Consider the following 12861-nt stretch of genomic DNA (forward strand, 5'->3'; position numbering starts at 1 on the left):
TGCAATTTCCCATCTCTGCTTCTCTCTGTACATCCACCACATCCCCGCTTACTCTCTTGACTTAACCCTGTGTCCGACCAGCCCATGGTTCCCTAGTTCCTCCCTAATCAAGCAGCCAGATCCAATAAGCACTTCCAACCTGAGGGAGTTGCCCGCTTCTCAGGGGGAAAGCATGACTGGCCAGCTGGGGTCAGCACCACCCTTGGCGGACAGTTTGTAGGGGCTGGGATGAGTTCCTCAGAGGAGGGGCATTGCAGGCTGGCTCACCTGGCTGGGGCTGCCAAGGGAGCAGTCAGTGGTTTGCACTAAGAGACTTGAATGAGGATGGGAACTGAAAGTCAGAGGTCTGATATGGGGCTATGGCCTTGAGGGAAGCTGAGAACCACAGACTGAGGAGACCAGTGTAGACATCAGTCCAGGTAAGGCCCCAGCTGTGGTGGTGGGGTCAAGAAATGAATCCTGCAGAAGGGCTCAGATGGCTGCTGGGAAACCCTGGAGTGACCTTCCTGCAAATGTATCATCTCTGAGGTACAAGCCAAGCTGAGGGATGTGACTGGCAGCCCTCAAAGTATCCATGGCTTTCCTGATGGCCTTTGACCCCTAAAGAGGAGACCTCAGCCAGATTCTGTCGTCAAACAAGTAAAAGGCAGTCTGTGAAAGAGAAATGTGGTGTTTTAGGAAAGATGAACCGGATGTACACCTCGATGGAGCCGAGAGTGATAGATGACGACATGCTCAAGGTGGCTGTGGGGGAGCAGGGTCCACGGGAGGAAGCTGGGCAGCTGGCCAAGCAGGAGGGCATCCTCTTCAAAGATGTTATATCCCTGCAGCTGGACTTTCAAAGTACGTATCCTGGGTGCCTAGGGTTGATACAGGGTGGGTTGGGGGCACCCAAGTGGCCTTCTCTGCCCTACCTTAAAGCCCCAGAATTCCGCGTACAGTCCATGATCTAAAGACCCATATTAAGCCGGGCACAGTGGTGCATGCCTGTAATCCCAGTGGCTGGGGAGGCTGAGGCAGGAGGATCACTACTTCAAAGCCAGCCTCAGTAACTTAACAAGGCACTAAGCAACTCAGTGAGACCCTCTCTTTAAATAAAATACAAAAAAGGGCAGGGGATATGGCTCAGTGGATATGTGCTCCTGAGTTCAATCCCCCGTACAAAAAAAAAAAAAAGACCCATACCAGCATTAAGGCTCATTGAATTCCAAGGCATGTGAGCAGCATAGGTCTATTTATTTATTTGCAGTATCAGGGATTAAACCTATGGCCTCAAGCATGCTAGGCAAGTGGGCTACTATTGAACTATATGCGCTGCATGGACATTAAAAAAATTTTTTTTGCAGTGCTGAGGATATAACCCATGACCTCAAGCATGCTAGGCAAGCAGTCTACAATTAAGCTACACCCTGATCCCAGCATGGACATATTTAAAGTTTCATACCAAGTGTTATCATCATTTGAGCATCCATGACACCCCTGATTCTGAATAAAAACAGAAAAAAAAAGATAAAATTGTCCCATTCCAAATCAAAGCAAACCCCAAAGACCACGCTGTTTCTGTCACACAACTCTGCACTGGTGTCCTCAGAGTAGGGGCTCCCCGGCAGGCAGAACTTAGGAGGCCCCTTATAGCCAGGAGCTAGAGTGGGAATCATGGAGAGGAGGAGGAGCCAGCATTAGGTTAACCAGAGAGGGACTGGAAACAGGAGGGACATAGGGCCTGGAAGCAGAGAGACATTTCAGTAGTGACAGGATATTCCAGGGAGAAGATACGGCTGGTGAACAGACAAAGCCTCACTGCCTCAGAGACCTCATCTGTGAAATGGGGTGCCTGTCCTCCCTCTCCCAAGTGCTGGCTGGGAACAAGTGAGGCAAGACATGCACACTGCCCAGACTATGCTGGAAGGCCAGCAAGTCATGTCCCAGGAAGCCGTGGCCCAGGGAGTCAGCACAGAGGAGAGCAAGAGGAAGGGGAGAGGTGGGCCAGGATCCCGAGACCCCTGTGTTTTGTGCAGGTGAGGCCACAGTAGAGTGACCTTGCAGGATTCACATTCTTTCTCTGCCATGGGGCTGGGCAGACAACCAGTCAACAAGAAGTTATTGAGACATTGCCTCAGCAGGGCCCTGCGCCAAACCCTGGGGACACAGCAGTGGGCAAGACAGGTCCTGCCAGGGCTAGGTTCACAAATCCCACAGGCCTCCCAGGGTATGACCTCCAGGGATGACTCCCCAGAGCTGGGAAGGCCTGAGAGGAGGAAAAGATGTAGAAGGGCTGCGGCAGGATTAGGCCTTAGCACCTGACTGCCTTGCTTTTGCTTCCTGCTTCCCCATCTAAGTTTCATTCAGCCGATATTGAGCAAGTGCCTGTTATGTCCCAGGTACTGTTCTAGGCACCAGGTTTCAGCTGGGAGCCCAAAGGACAAAGAGCCTTATCTTCATGGAGTTGACATTCAAGTGGGGGAAACAAATAAGTATAACAAGGAAAATATATGTTAAAGGCAATGTGTGCTATGGTAAAAAAGAAACAGGATGGGGTGCAGTACTTTCTGGGTGATCAGAGGCCTTGCCAAGGTGACAATTGAGCCCAGACTTGAAGGAGGTGAGGGAGATCCACTAGCAAAAGTGTGTGAGGCAGGGGGAACAGCCAGAGCAAGCCTGAGCAGGCCTGCTAAGGAAACCCTGTGGAGACAGTCAGAGAGGTCTGGGGGCAGCTGGAGTTGGCCTTGGGGCCAGTGGAAAGGATTTCGCTTTTACAGTGAGAGAGGTGGGAGGGTCCCTGGGAGAGTCCCGATCTGAAGCAGGACAGGATGGTGCTTGTGTTCTCACAGGACAGAACAGGACCCGGCTGGCTGTAGGGCCAAAAGCAGGAATCTAGTGAGATGGCCACTGCTGTGGCCCTGGGAATGATGATGATGGATCCACTGTCTGTGTTAAAGATTAAACTGGCTTCGGTGGCAACCCCAGCATGCCAGTAACTCACTTGGAGCCAACTGTCGAACACAGCCTGGTTCACTGTGTCGTTTTGGCTTTTTCACATGAACTACCGATACCCAGACAAATATCTGCACAGGTGCTTGTGGCAGGGCACCCAGATGTGCAGGAGCCACCCGGAAGAAGTGGCTGTGCAGGAAACCACCATGGCCAAGGGCAAAATGGGGGTGGGCAGCTGTGAGTCCAAAATCAGGGCTAGAGCAGGTTCCTGGAAAATCCTGACTGAGGATGGGAAGCAGCTGGGAGCCTGGAGCAGAACTGGGTCCCACCCGGAAGTACAGGTGGGGATGGAGGTTGATAGCAGTCAGGGAAATCTGGCCCCAAACAGGCAGCTGAAGGACAGGTTCCAGTGTTGTCCAGCCCTGGGACCCACAGGAGGGGCTGAAGGGAGCAATGCAGCTCCAGGGGACCGGTGGGCCTTCGCAGCCCTGAGTCAGAGGGTCCTGGCCACCCCTCCAACACCTGGCAGCAGTAGGCCCTGCCTCTATGAACAAATATTGAAACTTCCACCCAAATGTGCGATTAATGGTATTTTTTAATTATGTAATTTTTATTTTTTGTGATACTGAGGAGTGAACCCAGGGCCTCTACTATTCTGGGCATCCCCAGAATGTATTATTCCCAGCCCTGTTAGAGTATCCCTAGATACTTAAAAAAAAATACCCTTATGTCTACATTATTTTACTTCTTTAAATGAGCATATTGTAATCTTATAATTGGAAAGCACTGCAAAAGCAAATATAGAAAAAAGGGATGTATAAACAGAGTTATATGTAGCTTCTGGGGAAAGCAGGAGGAGAACAAGATTAGTCTCTAGAATTTCACATATAGAATATCAACTTGTTTATATGTATATGCTTCTCAGACCTCTTCTGGCTGTCAGGGACAGAAACCAAACTCTGGCTGACACAGCAAAAGGAATAAGTGGGCCGCGGAGCTGGGGTGGGTGGTCTTCAGGGACTGTGGGGTCCCAGCACTTCTGTAATACTGGGGTATGCCTCTGTTTTAGGGGGACAATTGGGGATTCTCCTCTATTTTTCTGCTTCTTGCGTGCCCATGAGCATTTCTCTGGGGTGTCTTGGGAGACAGATTCCAGGAAAATTGAAGGGCAAAGGGCATAGACATTAAATATTTCAGTATTTGTAGCCAAATGACCCCCCAAAAGTCAGAAATGATTGATTAATCTTCCCACCAATAGAGATTAATCCTCCCACCAATGGAGCCATGCTTTGATTCTATTGGTCACACTGTGGAAAGCCCACTTGTGCTCCTGATTTGGCCTGAGTTCCAAGGTGGACCAGCCTCCTGGGGGAGCCCCCACCCTGACCCAGAGGCAGTGTGAGAGAATCTCCTGCGCTGGCCAGGTCCAACTGACCCCTGCTTAGCCCCATCCCCAGTGGACCTATTAGGTCCTCCTGTGACCCTGAGTGACAGTCCTGTTCCTCACCAACACTAAGCACTGATAGGGAGACAGTGGTCCTTGATGCTCAGCCCACACCTTCAGGATACCTGCAGACTCCAGAGTAGGGCAAGGGATTTGTCTCAGTCCCCTAGTGTGCTGGCACCAAACCCTAACCCAAAGCTGCACCGTCCTCCACCATTTCAGACATCCTCCACATCGACAATCTCTGGCAGTTTGAAAACTTGAGAAAGCTGCAACTGGACAACAACATCATCGAGAGGATCGAGGGCCTGGAGAACCTCGTACACCTGGTCTGGCTAGGTAAGGCCCTTGTCTGTGTGTGTCTACCCTGGTTAGACAAGGGTGACACCTTGCCAAGGTTATCGCCTCCCCAGGAGACAATCAGGGTGACACTCAGCTGCTGACCTTTCATCAGCTTAGGCACAGCAGAAAGCAGCTATTTTTTAAAAGCCTGGGGCTTATGCTGGGCAAAGTATTGACAAAGATGTGCTTGGCCACATCAGGACAGAATGTTCTGCATCCACCTGCCTAACCTTAGTCTGGGTGGAGCACAGAGGACAGCTGTGGACTCCCACTTAATCTAAATACAGGTGGGCAGATAACTTGCCTAGAAGGGCCAAATGACCAAGTGATAGTGGCAGAAGTGGGCATGCATTGAGTTATTAACTGCCTGCTAAGTGTGGGCTTGTGCATTTTCCCTAAGGCCTTTCACTCCACACGGTGTTCCCATCACAGAGATGAGCAAACCGAGGTCACAGTGAACAAGTGGGGACATCAGGCTCCCAGCCCAGTTCTGTCTGATCCTAGAGCTCCGGCCCTCACTGCCAAGGCCACAGGGGGTTTTGATGAACTGTGTACAACTGTTGGCTTCTTAGGAGCCCCCTTATATCTGGTATGATGCAGGTGTATACCCAACAACAATCCTAGGAGATGGGTGTCTATTATTATCTGCAGAAGAGGAGCCAAAGCTCAGGAGGTCAAGGCACTTGCCCAGAGCTACACAACCAAGAACTGGAAGAGCAGGGACTTGCCCACTACTGTCTGGCCCCCAAATCCACATTCCCTAACAAGGGCAACCTGGGGCATCAGTGCATATCCCAATTTTCTCAGATCTATTTGTGCTGACCATTGGAGCTACAGCAATTGCATAGGCAATGAATATGGTGCCATTTCACAGATGCAGCCACTGAAGCTCAGAGAGGCTGGCTTGATTGAGTCATGCCACAGGCAGTGGAAGCAGATCACAGCCAGGTCTCTGACTCTCAGATCCAGGTCTCTTGGCCCAGAAATCCCAAGCTGCCTTTCAGGCCTGTTGCCAGAGGATGGACACTTTAGCAAGACAGGAGGTAGACTTGCTAAAATGCCCACAGGTGTCAGGGAAGTCACAACTGTGCACCTCTGACCCCAAGGTATCATTCTTTATACTTATTATAATTATCATTCTGATAATTAGCAGAGTTTATCCCAGAACTATGTCAGAGCAGAGATTTATCCCCGAGAGGACGATCAGCAGAACTGGGGAGGGTGGTAAACACATGCAGCTGCAGGGAAGAATCCATACCAGGCTTCTAGAACCATATGATGGTAGACGGTGAGTCAGTTCCTGGCACTCAGTAGCCCCTGTGGTTTTATCTGAGGACAGTTCCTCCCTAGCTCAGGCAACACACCCTCAGAATCCTCTTCCCTTCCCAGATCTGTCCTTCAACAACATCGAGGCCATTGAGGGGCTGGACACACTGGTGAATTTAGAGGACCTAAGCTTGTTCAACAACCGGATCTCCAAGATTGACTCCCTGGATGCTCTGGTCAAGCTGCAGGTGCTGTCTCTGGGCAACAACCAGATTGACAACATGATGAACGTGAGTGGCCAGAAATAGGGACTCATGCTCACTAGCACCTGCAGGACTCAGGCTGGGAATGGTCGGGGGAGTACAGGCTGAGTGTTCCAGATTTCTCCCTTTGCCTGGAGAGACCAGACATCCAGGTTATTCCACAAGGGATGCCATAATGTTTAAATATCACATTTAGCCCAACAAAACGCATCTCTGGGTACTAGTTTGCAATCTCTGCTTCAGTGAAGTCACTTTCTGAGGTCTTATATTACCTTAAACATTTGCCAAGCCCCTATTCGATATGGGCCAACTGTCCTGTGCTCAGTGGGTACAGAGATGTACAAGACGTGGTCCCTTCAGGACAACTTGCCCACATACCCACATAATTAAGACATAGGTGACAAGAAGCTAGGAGCAATAAAACAAGACCTCTGGGAAGTGGGAGGATAAGCTACAGTGCCAGGAATGTTCCTGTGTAACCCTGGACATTGGTCATCTGCCCTGAGCATACCCCACAATGGGTTTACAGCAGTGGGCTGGGGATGAGACCCTAGCAGTAGCCACAAGGGTCCCATGTCAGAGGTGACCAATAGTGACCTTACAAGACAGTCCCTGATCTGCTTCTCCAGCCTGGCCACCAAACCTGGCAGCTGTCCAGAATCCTTCCAAGTCTTCTTTTTCTCAAGTCAGTCTGATGGCCTGGGTTCACATCTCAGCTGCACACTTGGGTGGCTTAGATGCATGGCCTGGGGTAGGTCAAGTGCCCAAGTTGTTACCCATATTTAAGTGCATTCAGCAAGACCAAACCCAGGAGGTGATGTAGTCTTGGCAGTTCCTAGTGCATGCCAGACAGGAAGATCTAAACCCAGTAAGGCACAAGCTTTCCATGCCTGTTTCCTTGCCTGTCACGTGGAGAGTGATCATAGCCCACCTGCCCAGGCTCTCATGAGAATCAAATAAGAATCAACATGAAGCACTTGGCTCGGGTTTAGGCTAGAGCAGATTTTTAATGAATGAACTGTCATGGCTGACATCCTTCCTGGGAAAGCAACAAGGGATGAGAGATAACTGGATGCAGATTCACTGAAAGAGAATGATGAGAATTTTCCATCCAGCAAAGGGAAGAGCATCCCAGAAGAAGGGGATAGCATGAGCAAATGCCTGGAGGTGCGTCAGGAAAGCCTGCCTGTCTGCAGGGTGCACAGGAAAGGCTACCTGCCTGAGGAGCCCAGGGTCCCTAGAAGTCAAGGGTGTGTGCAGGTGGGGGCTGAGCCTGGGAGCTGGGGCCTCACTGCAGACAGGAATATCAAGATAAGCATCGGGAGCAGTGCAGGACATTTTGCTGTGGTATGTTCAGTTCAGGTCTGTTTGGGAAGGGAACCTGCCATCTTGAAGTGGACTTGAAGGAGATCATGTGAATGGGTTAGTGCAAGATGGTGCCGCCAGAAAGCACATTTGGCCTGCAGGTAACCAAGTTTTGTCTCAGATAGGCTAAAAGTGGAACCAAGGCAGAGATTCAGGTACAGATAGTTTGTTTGTGAAGTGACTTGGGGATCTAGAGTGAATGAGGTGACTATAGGAAGCTGGAGTGAATGTGGGGGGTGTCACTGAGGTTGCTGCAGCAGGTGATGGGGGCTCAATTCTGCTGGGTCTTAGAAAGAGCCAGAGTGCTTCCCAGAAGTGAGCACCTAAGAGCTGAAGCCTTAGGCACTGATCTGTAGTGCCACCCCTCAACAGAGAGGGTGGCCCCAGAGATTAGCTTCCTTCCTGTCTGGCTCCTGAGCTGGCTTGTGACTTCAGAGACCTCTCTGACTCAGAAAGCAAATGATGAGATGGGTGCTGTCAATAAGAGTGTCACAGCTGCAGCCGAAGTCATAGGTCAGCCGTCACAAACAAGGGCATTTGGTGACATGATCATTTGCACTACAAAGCGGGGAGTTTGTCAACGGGGTTTCAAGGATGCAGGTTCCTTCCACCTCTGGGCTCTGCTGTCCTCAGCGTCTCCCCAAGGCTGCCTCTCATTGCTGCAGTCAAGGTCATAGGCTTCCTTGTTTAGCCAGAGAGCTTGAGAAATCTCAAGCTGGTGTCCTTTCAGTCTAATTGGGACATCTTAGGCCCTACACCTATCCTCACACCAGTATCACAGCTGGGGCATGGCCAGATTGGGTGACCAAGGTGAATGGCCTGAGATGGATGGTCAAGTCTGCCCAGCAAAGCCAGACCCTAGAGCGGGTGCAGTCTTAAAAGTTTGTCCCACACACCAGACAGGAGGATCTAAATCCAACCAGTGCCCTTCTCAAGGTTTGGGTCCTGACTATCCAGCCTGCCCTCTGCTCTGTAAGTGCAGGAAACCCAAATGCTGGCCAATGGGATGGCAGGGTGAGGCATGGAGGGTGCAGGTTAATAGAGCCGGGACTGAGACTTAGTCTGTGTTCAAATCTCAGTGCTGCCAATCCCCTGTGTGAAGATGGAATCAATTAGAGAGTATTATATGCAGGATCTGGCACATAGTAAGTATAGAAAATGATCCTTATTCAGGAATTTTCAGGTTCCTGATTAACCCCCCAAACAGCCCCAGGCCTTCCCCCCCACCCACATGCTTGGGGTCAAACCCAAAGATTCACACAGGCTGTGCAAGTGCTGTACTGCTGGTTTGCATCCCCTGCCCCAAACCCTGCTGCTTGAAACTCTGAGCATTTAGCAGCTGTTTCTATCTTGGTATGTCCTACAGCCCAGGGCTCCGTATGAAGGAATCCCTTCCAACTCGTTAGCCCTTGGACATTGTAGACTTACAATGTCTACTTTAGTCAGCTTTTTTTTTTTTTGCTGCTATGACCAAAAAGACCTGACAAGAACAATTTTAGGGAGGAAAAGTTTATTTGGGATTCATGGTTTCGGAGGTCCCAACCACAAATTGGCCAGCTCCATTCCTTAGGGTGGGAAGTGAAACAGAACTTCACCGCCCAAGTATGTAGCAGAGGGAAACAGCTGGGAACAAGGAAGCTCTGCTCAACAAAGACAAAATATATACCCTAAGGCAAGCCCCCAGAGACCCACCTCTTATACCCACACCCTGCCTGCCTACAGTTACCAGCCAGTTAATTCCTATCGGTGCACGAACACACTGACTGGGTTAAGACTCTCATAACCTAATCATGTCACCTCTAAGCTTTCTTGCATTGTCTCACATATGAGCTTTTTGGGGACACTTCACATCTAAACCATAACAGAGCCTGAGACCCTGTCCCTCCAAAGAACCAGGCACACTGTTAAAGGGTGCAGAGGGAATGGAGGTGGACAGGTCCCAGCCCTTCTGTGGATGCCTCACTCCCTTCCTTGACCAGTAGGCCCTGGTCAGGAAGAAATCCCATCACCCTCTCCCAGTGGGTGCCAGGTACTAGATCCCTTTGTGAATATTCAAGAGGCAGGTATAGCTGCTCCCCAGGAGAGAAAAAGGGAAACAGAAGGTCCATGAGGAGGAGCTGCCAGGGCCTGCTGAGGTATCTAGACCAGAAGTTCCTAAGGCCTGGCTGCATCCTGGGTCCTTAGGGACCCTGGATCCTCTTTACCTAATAAGGTGTTTTGAATTTGATCCAGAAAGTCCTGACTGACACTCTCAGGTATTATTAGCTTCTAACCCTGAGCATCTTTCTCTTTAGCCCTTATTGGTTCTATCTGCTCTTTTGTCATTTATTTGTTTACTTGGCTTATTTATAGTACCTGCTTATTGCATTAAAAACACAGATATTTAAGCAGAACTCTGGGAAGAGCCTCTCACTCCTGGCTTTGGTCCTTGCTTCTCCTTCTGGGGCCACACCTAATTCTAAATTGCACCAGTCTCTCCAGGCATCTTGTGTTGAAGCGTTGTGCATGATTGTCAAGTCTGCCCAACTGCCCTTCACATACCTGGCTTCAATTGGCCCCTCTTCTCCTGAGTCATCATTTCCCTCTCTCTGCTGTATCATTACATTGCTCAGACGTGATGTATTTTTCCAGTCCCCTAAATGTGAATGTCAAGGTTGTTTTCAACCTGGTGCCAATACATGTGTACTGTACTGGAAGCCCTTAGGTAGGGAATGTCCTTGAGCAGAGTTGCTTTATATCTGGATCAGTTCATCTGTAAGATAAACTCCTAGAGGGGAATTGCTGGGTCAGAGGGACCATGCATTTTAAATTTGGATGAATCTTTGCCAAATTTCCCTCTATAGAAGTGGAATCATTTACAGACCCACCAGCAATGACGGTGTGACCTGTTCCCTCTCACCACCTACAACACATTTTGTTATCACACTTTTCTCTTTGCTAATCTAAAACATGAAAAATGGAATCTCATTTGGGAGATCTCTTAAAAATTAAACCAGAGCCAGGGCCAAGTGTGCACACCCATAATCCTAGCTATTCAGGAAGCGGAGGTGGGAGGATTCAAGTTCGAGGCCAGCCTGGGCAGCTTAGTGAAACCCTGTCTCAGCATGAAATATAAAGGGGGCTGGAGATGCAGCTCAGTGGTAGAGCACTTGCCTACCACGTGCAAGGCCCTGGGTTCTATCCCTAGTACTGAAAAACAAACAAAAAACATTAAATCAGATCCTATCTTCCCATATACGCATTTAAAACATCAATGACTTCATTATCCTCAATAAAATCTCATTGCTCACAGTCTGTGGTCTTACATGAACCAGGCTCTGATCTTATTGCCAATCTTATCTCACATCCTTTCCTCTAGCCCCTTCCCAACATTCTGCAGCCACCCTGGCCTCTGCTTAGTTCCTGGTACATGCCAAGTTCTCTGCTGCCTCAGGTCCTTTGCTTATACTGTTTTGGCTTCTGGGAAGGTGCTTCCCTGGGTCTCAGCTTAAATGTCATCTCCCTGGAGAGACCTCTGAGCTCCCTGACTGAAAAAGGCCTCTCACTGTTATTTTCTCTCATTGTGCCATCTTTACAGTCCTTATAGCATTTGCCCCAAACCTAATGATTGTATTTTTAAAAAATATTTTCACCCACACATAAATTGTATTTGCTATTGGGGCCAAGGACCCATGGGCCTTATTCCTGTTCTGCAGGGCTACTGTGGTACCTGCCAGAGTCTTGCTAAGTGCTTAATCTTGTTTATTAAATAAAAGAACAAATAAATGACTGAAGGAAATTCATTCAGAGAAACACAGTTGACTGCTTTCTTTTCTATATTTTGCATAGCACAGCATCTAGATGTTCAGATGATGCTATCACATAAAGTATCATCTGACTTTTCCCCCATTTTACTCAAACTAGGGTATAGGAAATGGAGATGTTCCACTCATTGTTTCTTATCCAGTGCTTGTGAGGCTAACCATTACATTTAATTTATTTATTTTTTTTTTTTTAAAGAGAGAGTGAGAGGAGAGAGAGAGAGAGAGAGAGAGAGAGAGAGAGAGAGAGAGAGAGAATTTTTAATATTTATTTTTTAGTTCTCGGCGGACACAACATCTTTGTTGGTATGTGGTGCTGAGGATCGAACCCGGGCCACACGCATGCCAGGCGAGCGCGCTACCGCTTGAGCCACATCCCCAGCCCCATTACATTTAATTTAACAGATTTGGACCTTTCACAAGACTTAGCAGTCAAAAAAGGCACTCACTGGGCTGGAGATGTGGCTCAGCGGTAGTGCGCTCGCCTGGCATGCGTGCGGCCCGGGTTCGATCCTCAGCACCACATACCAACAAAGATGTTGTGTCTGCCGAGAACTAAGAAATAAATATTAAAAAAATTCTCTCTCTCTCTCTCTCTCTCCTCTCTCACTCTCTCTTTAAAAAAAAAAAAAGGCACTCACTATTCTGAATGACCACTAATAGTATTAACTATAACTGCCTCTCTTTTTTTGTGGGGGGGGGGTACCAGGGATTCAACCCAGGATGCTTAACCACTGAGCCACGTCTCCAGCCCTTTTTAAAAAATATTTTATTTTGAGACAGGGTCTCGCTAAATTGCTGAGACTGGCTTTGAACTTGCAATCCTCCTGCCTCAACCTCCCAAACTGATAGGATTACAGGCATGCCCACCACACCCAACTAGAACTGCCCTTTATTGAGTAGGTGTCAGGCACTCTTAAGAATGCTTTTTTCACAGCTTATTTTGTTTGTTCTTTACAAGACCTATAACATATGTCCATTTTTGTAGATGAGGAAATTGAGGCTCACAGGTGTTAGGTACCTTAGTTCTAAGTCCCAGAGCTAGGATTGGAGCTCCAATTGACTGATACTTTGGAAAGCCTCACCGAAGGTTTAAACCAGAAGCCCCAGCCCCTCCTTGCCTGTCCATGCAGAGAGGTGCTATGCCAGGCGGCACACCCTAAAAGAGTACCAAGGAGAGATGCTACCAGATAACGCTTTTCAGCTCTCTGGCAGCTCAAAGGGGGATGGGTGTCTTTTTTCCCCAGCTCATTTACCTGCGGAAGTTCAAGTGCCTGCGGACACTCAACCTGTCTGGGAACCCTATTGCCGAGGCAGAGGATTACAAAATGTTCATCTATGCCTACCTTCCTGATCTTGTGTACCTGGACTTCCGGCGCATTGATGACCATGCGGCAAGTCTCTCCCTTTCTGTCTCCCAGCTCTGTGAGACAAGTCTTCAGGAGCC

At 49.0% G+C, this 12861-nt stretch overlaps 1 protein-coding gene across 1 annotated transcript in view; it reads left to right on the forward strand.

The window, feature by feature from the left end:
• The first annotated feature begins 683 nt into the window (after positions 1-683).
• The window catches only part of Drc3 (dynein regulatory complex subunit 3), a 39644-nt gene continuing 27466 nt past the window's right edge, over positions 684-12861 (forward strand). Inside the window, exons 1-4 of the mRNA XM_026408716.2 lie at positions 684-843; positions 4601-4717; positions 6110-6276; positions 12662-12808. Coding sequence (XP_026264501.1) covers positions 684-843; positions 4601-4717; positions 6110-6276; positions 12662-12808 — 591 coding nt within the window. The remainder of the gene's footprint in view (positions 844-4600; positions 4718-6109; positions 6277-12661; positions 12809-12861) is intronic.

This window comes from Urocitellus parryii, chromosome 7 (assembly GCF_045843805.1).
Source record: "Urocitellus parryii isolate mUroPar1 chromosome 7, mUroPar1.hap1, whole genome shotgun sequence".
Classification (NCBI taxonomy): Eukaryota; Metazoa; Chordata; class Mammalia; order Rodentia; family Sciuridae; genus Urocitellus; species Urocitellus parryii.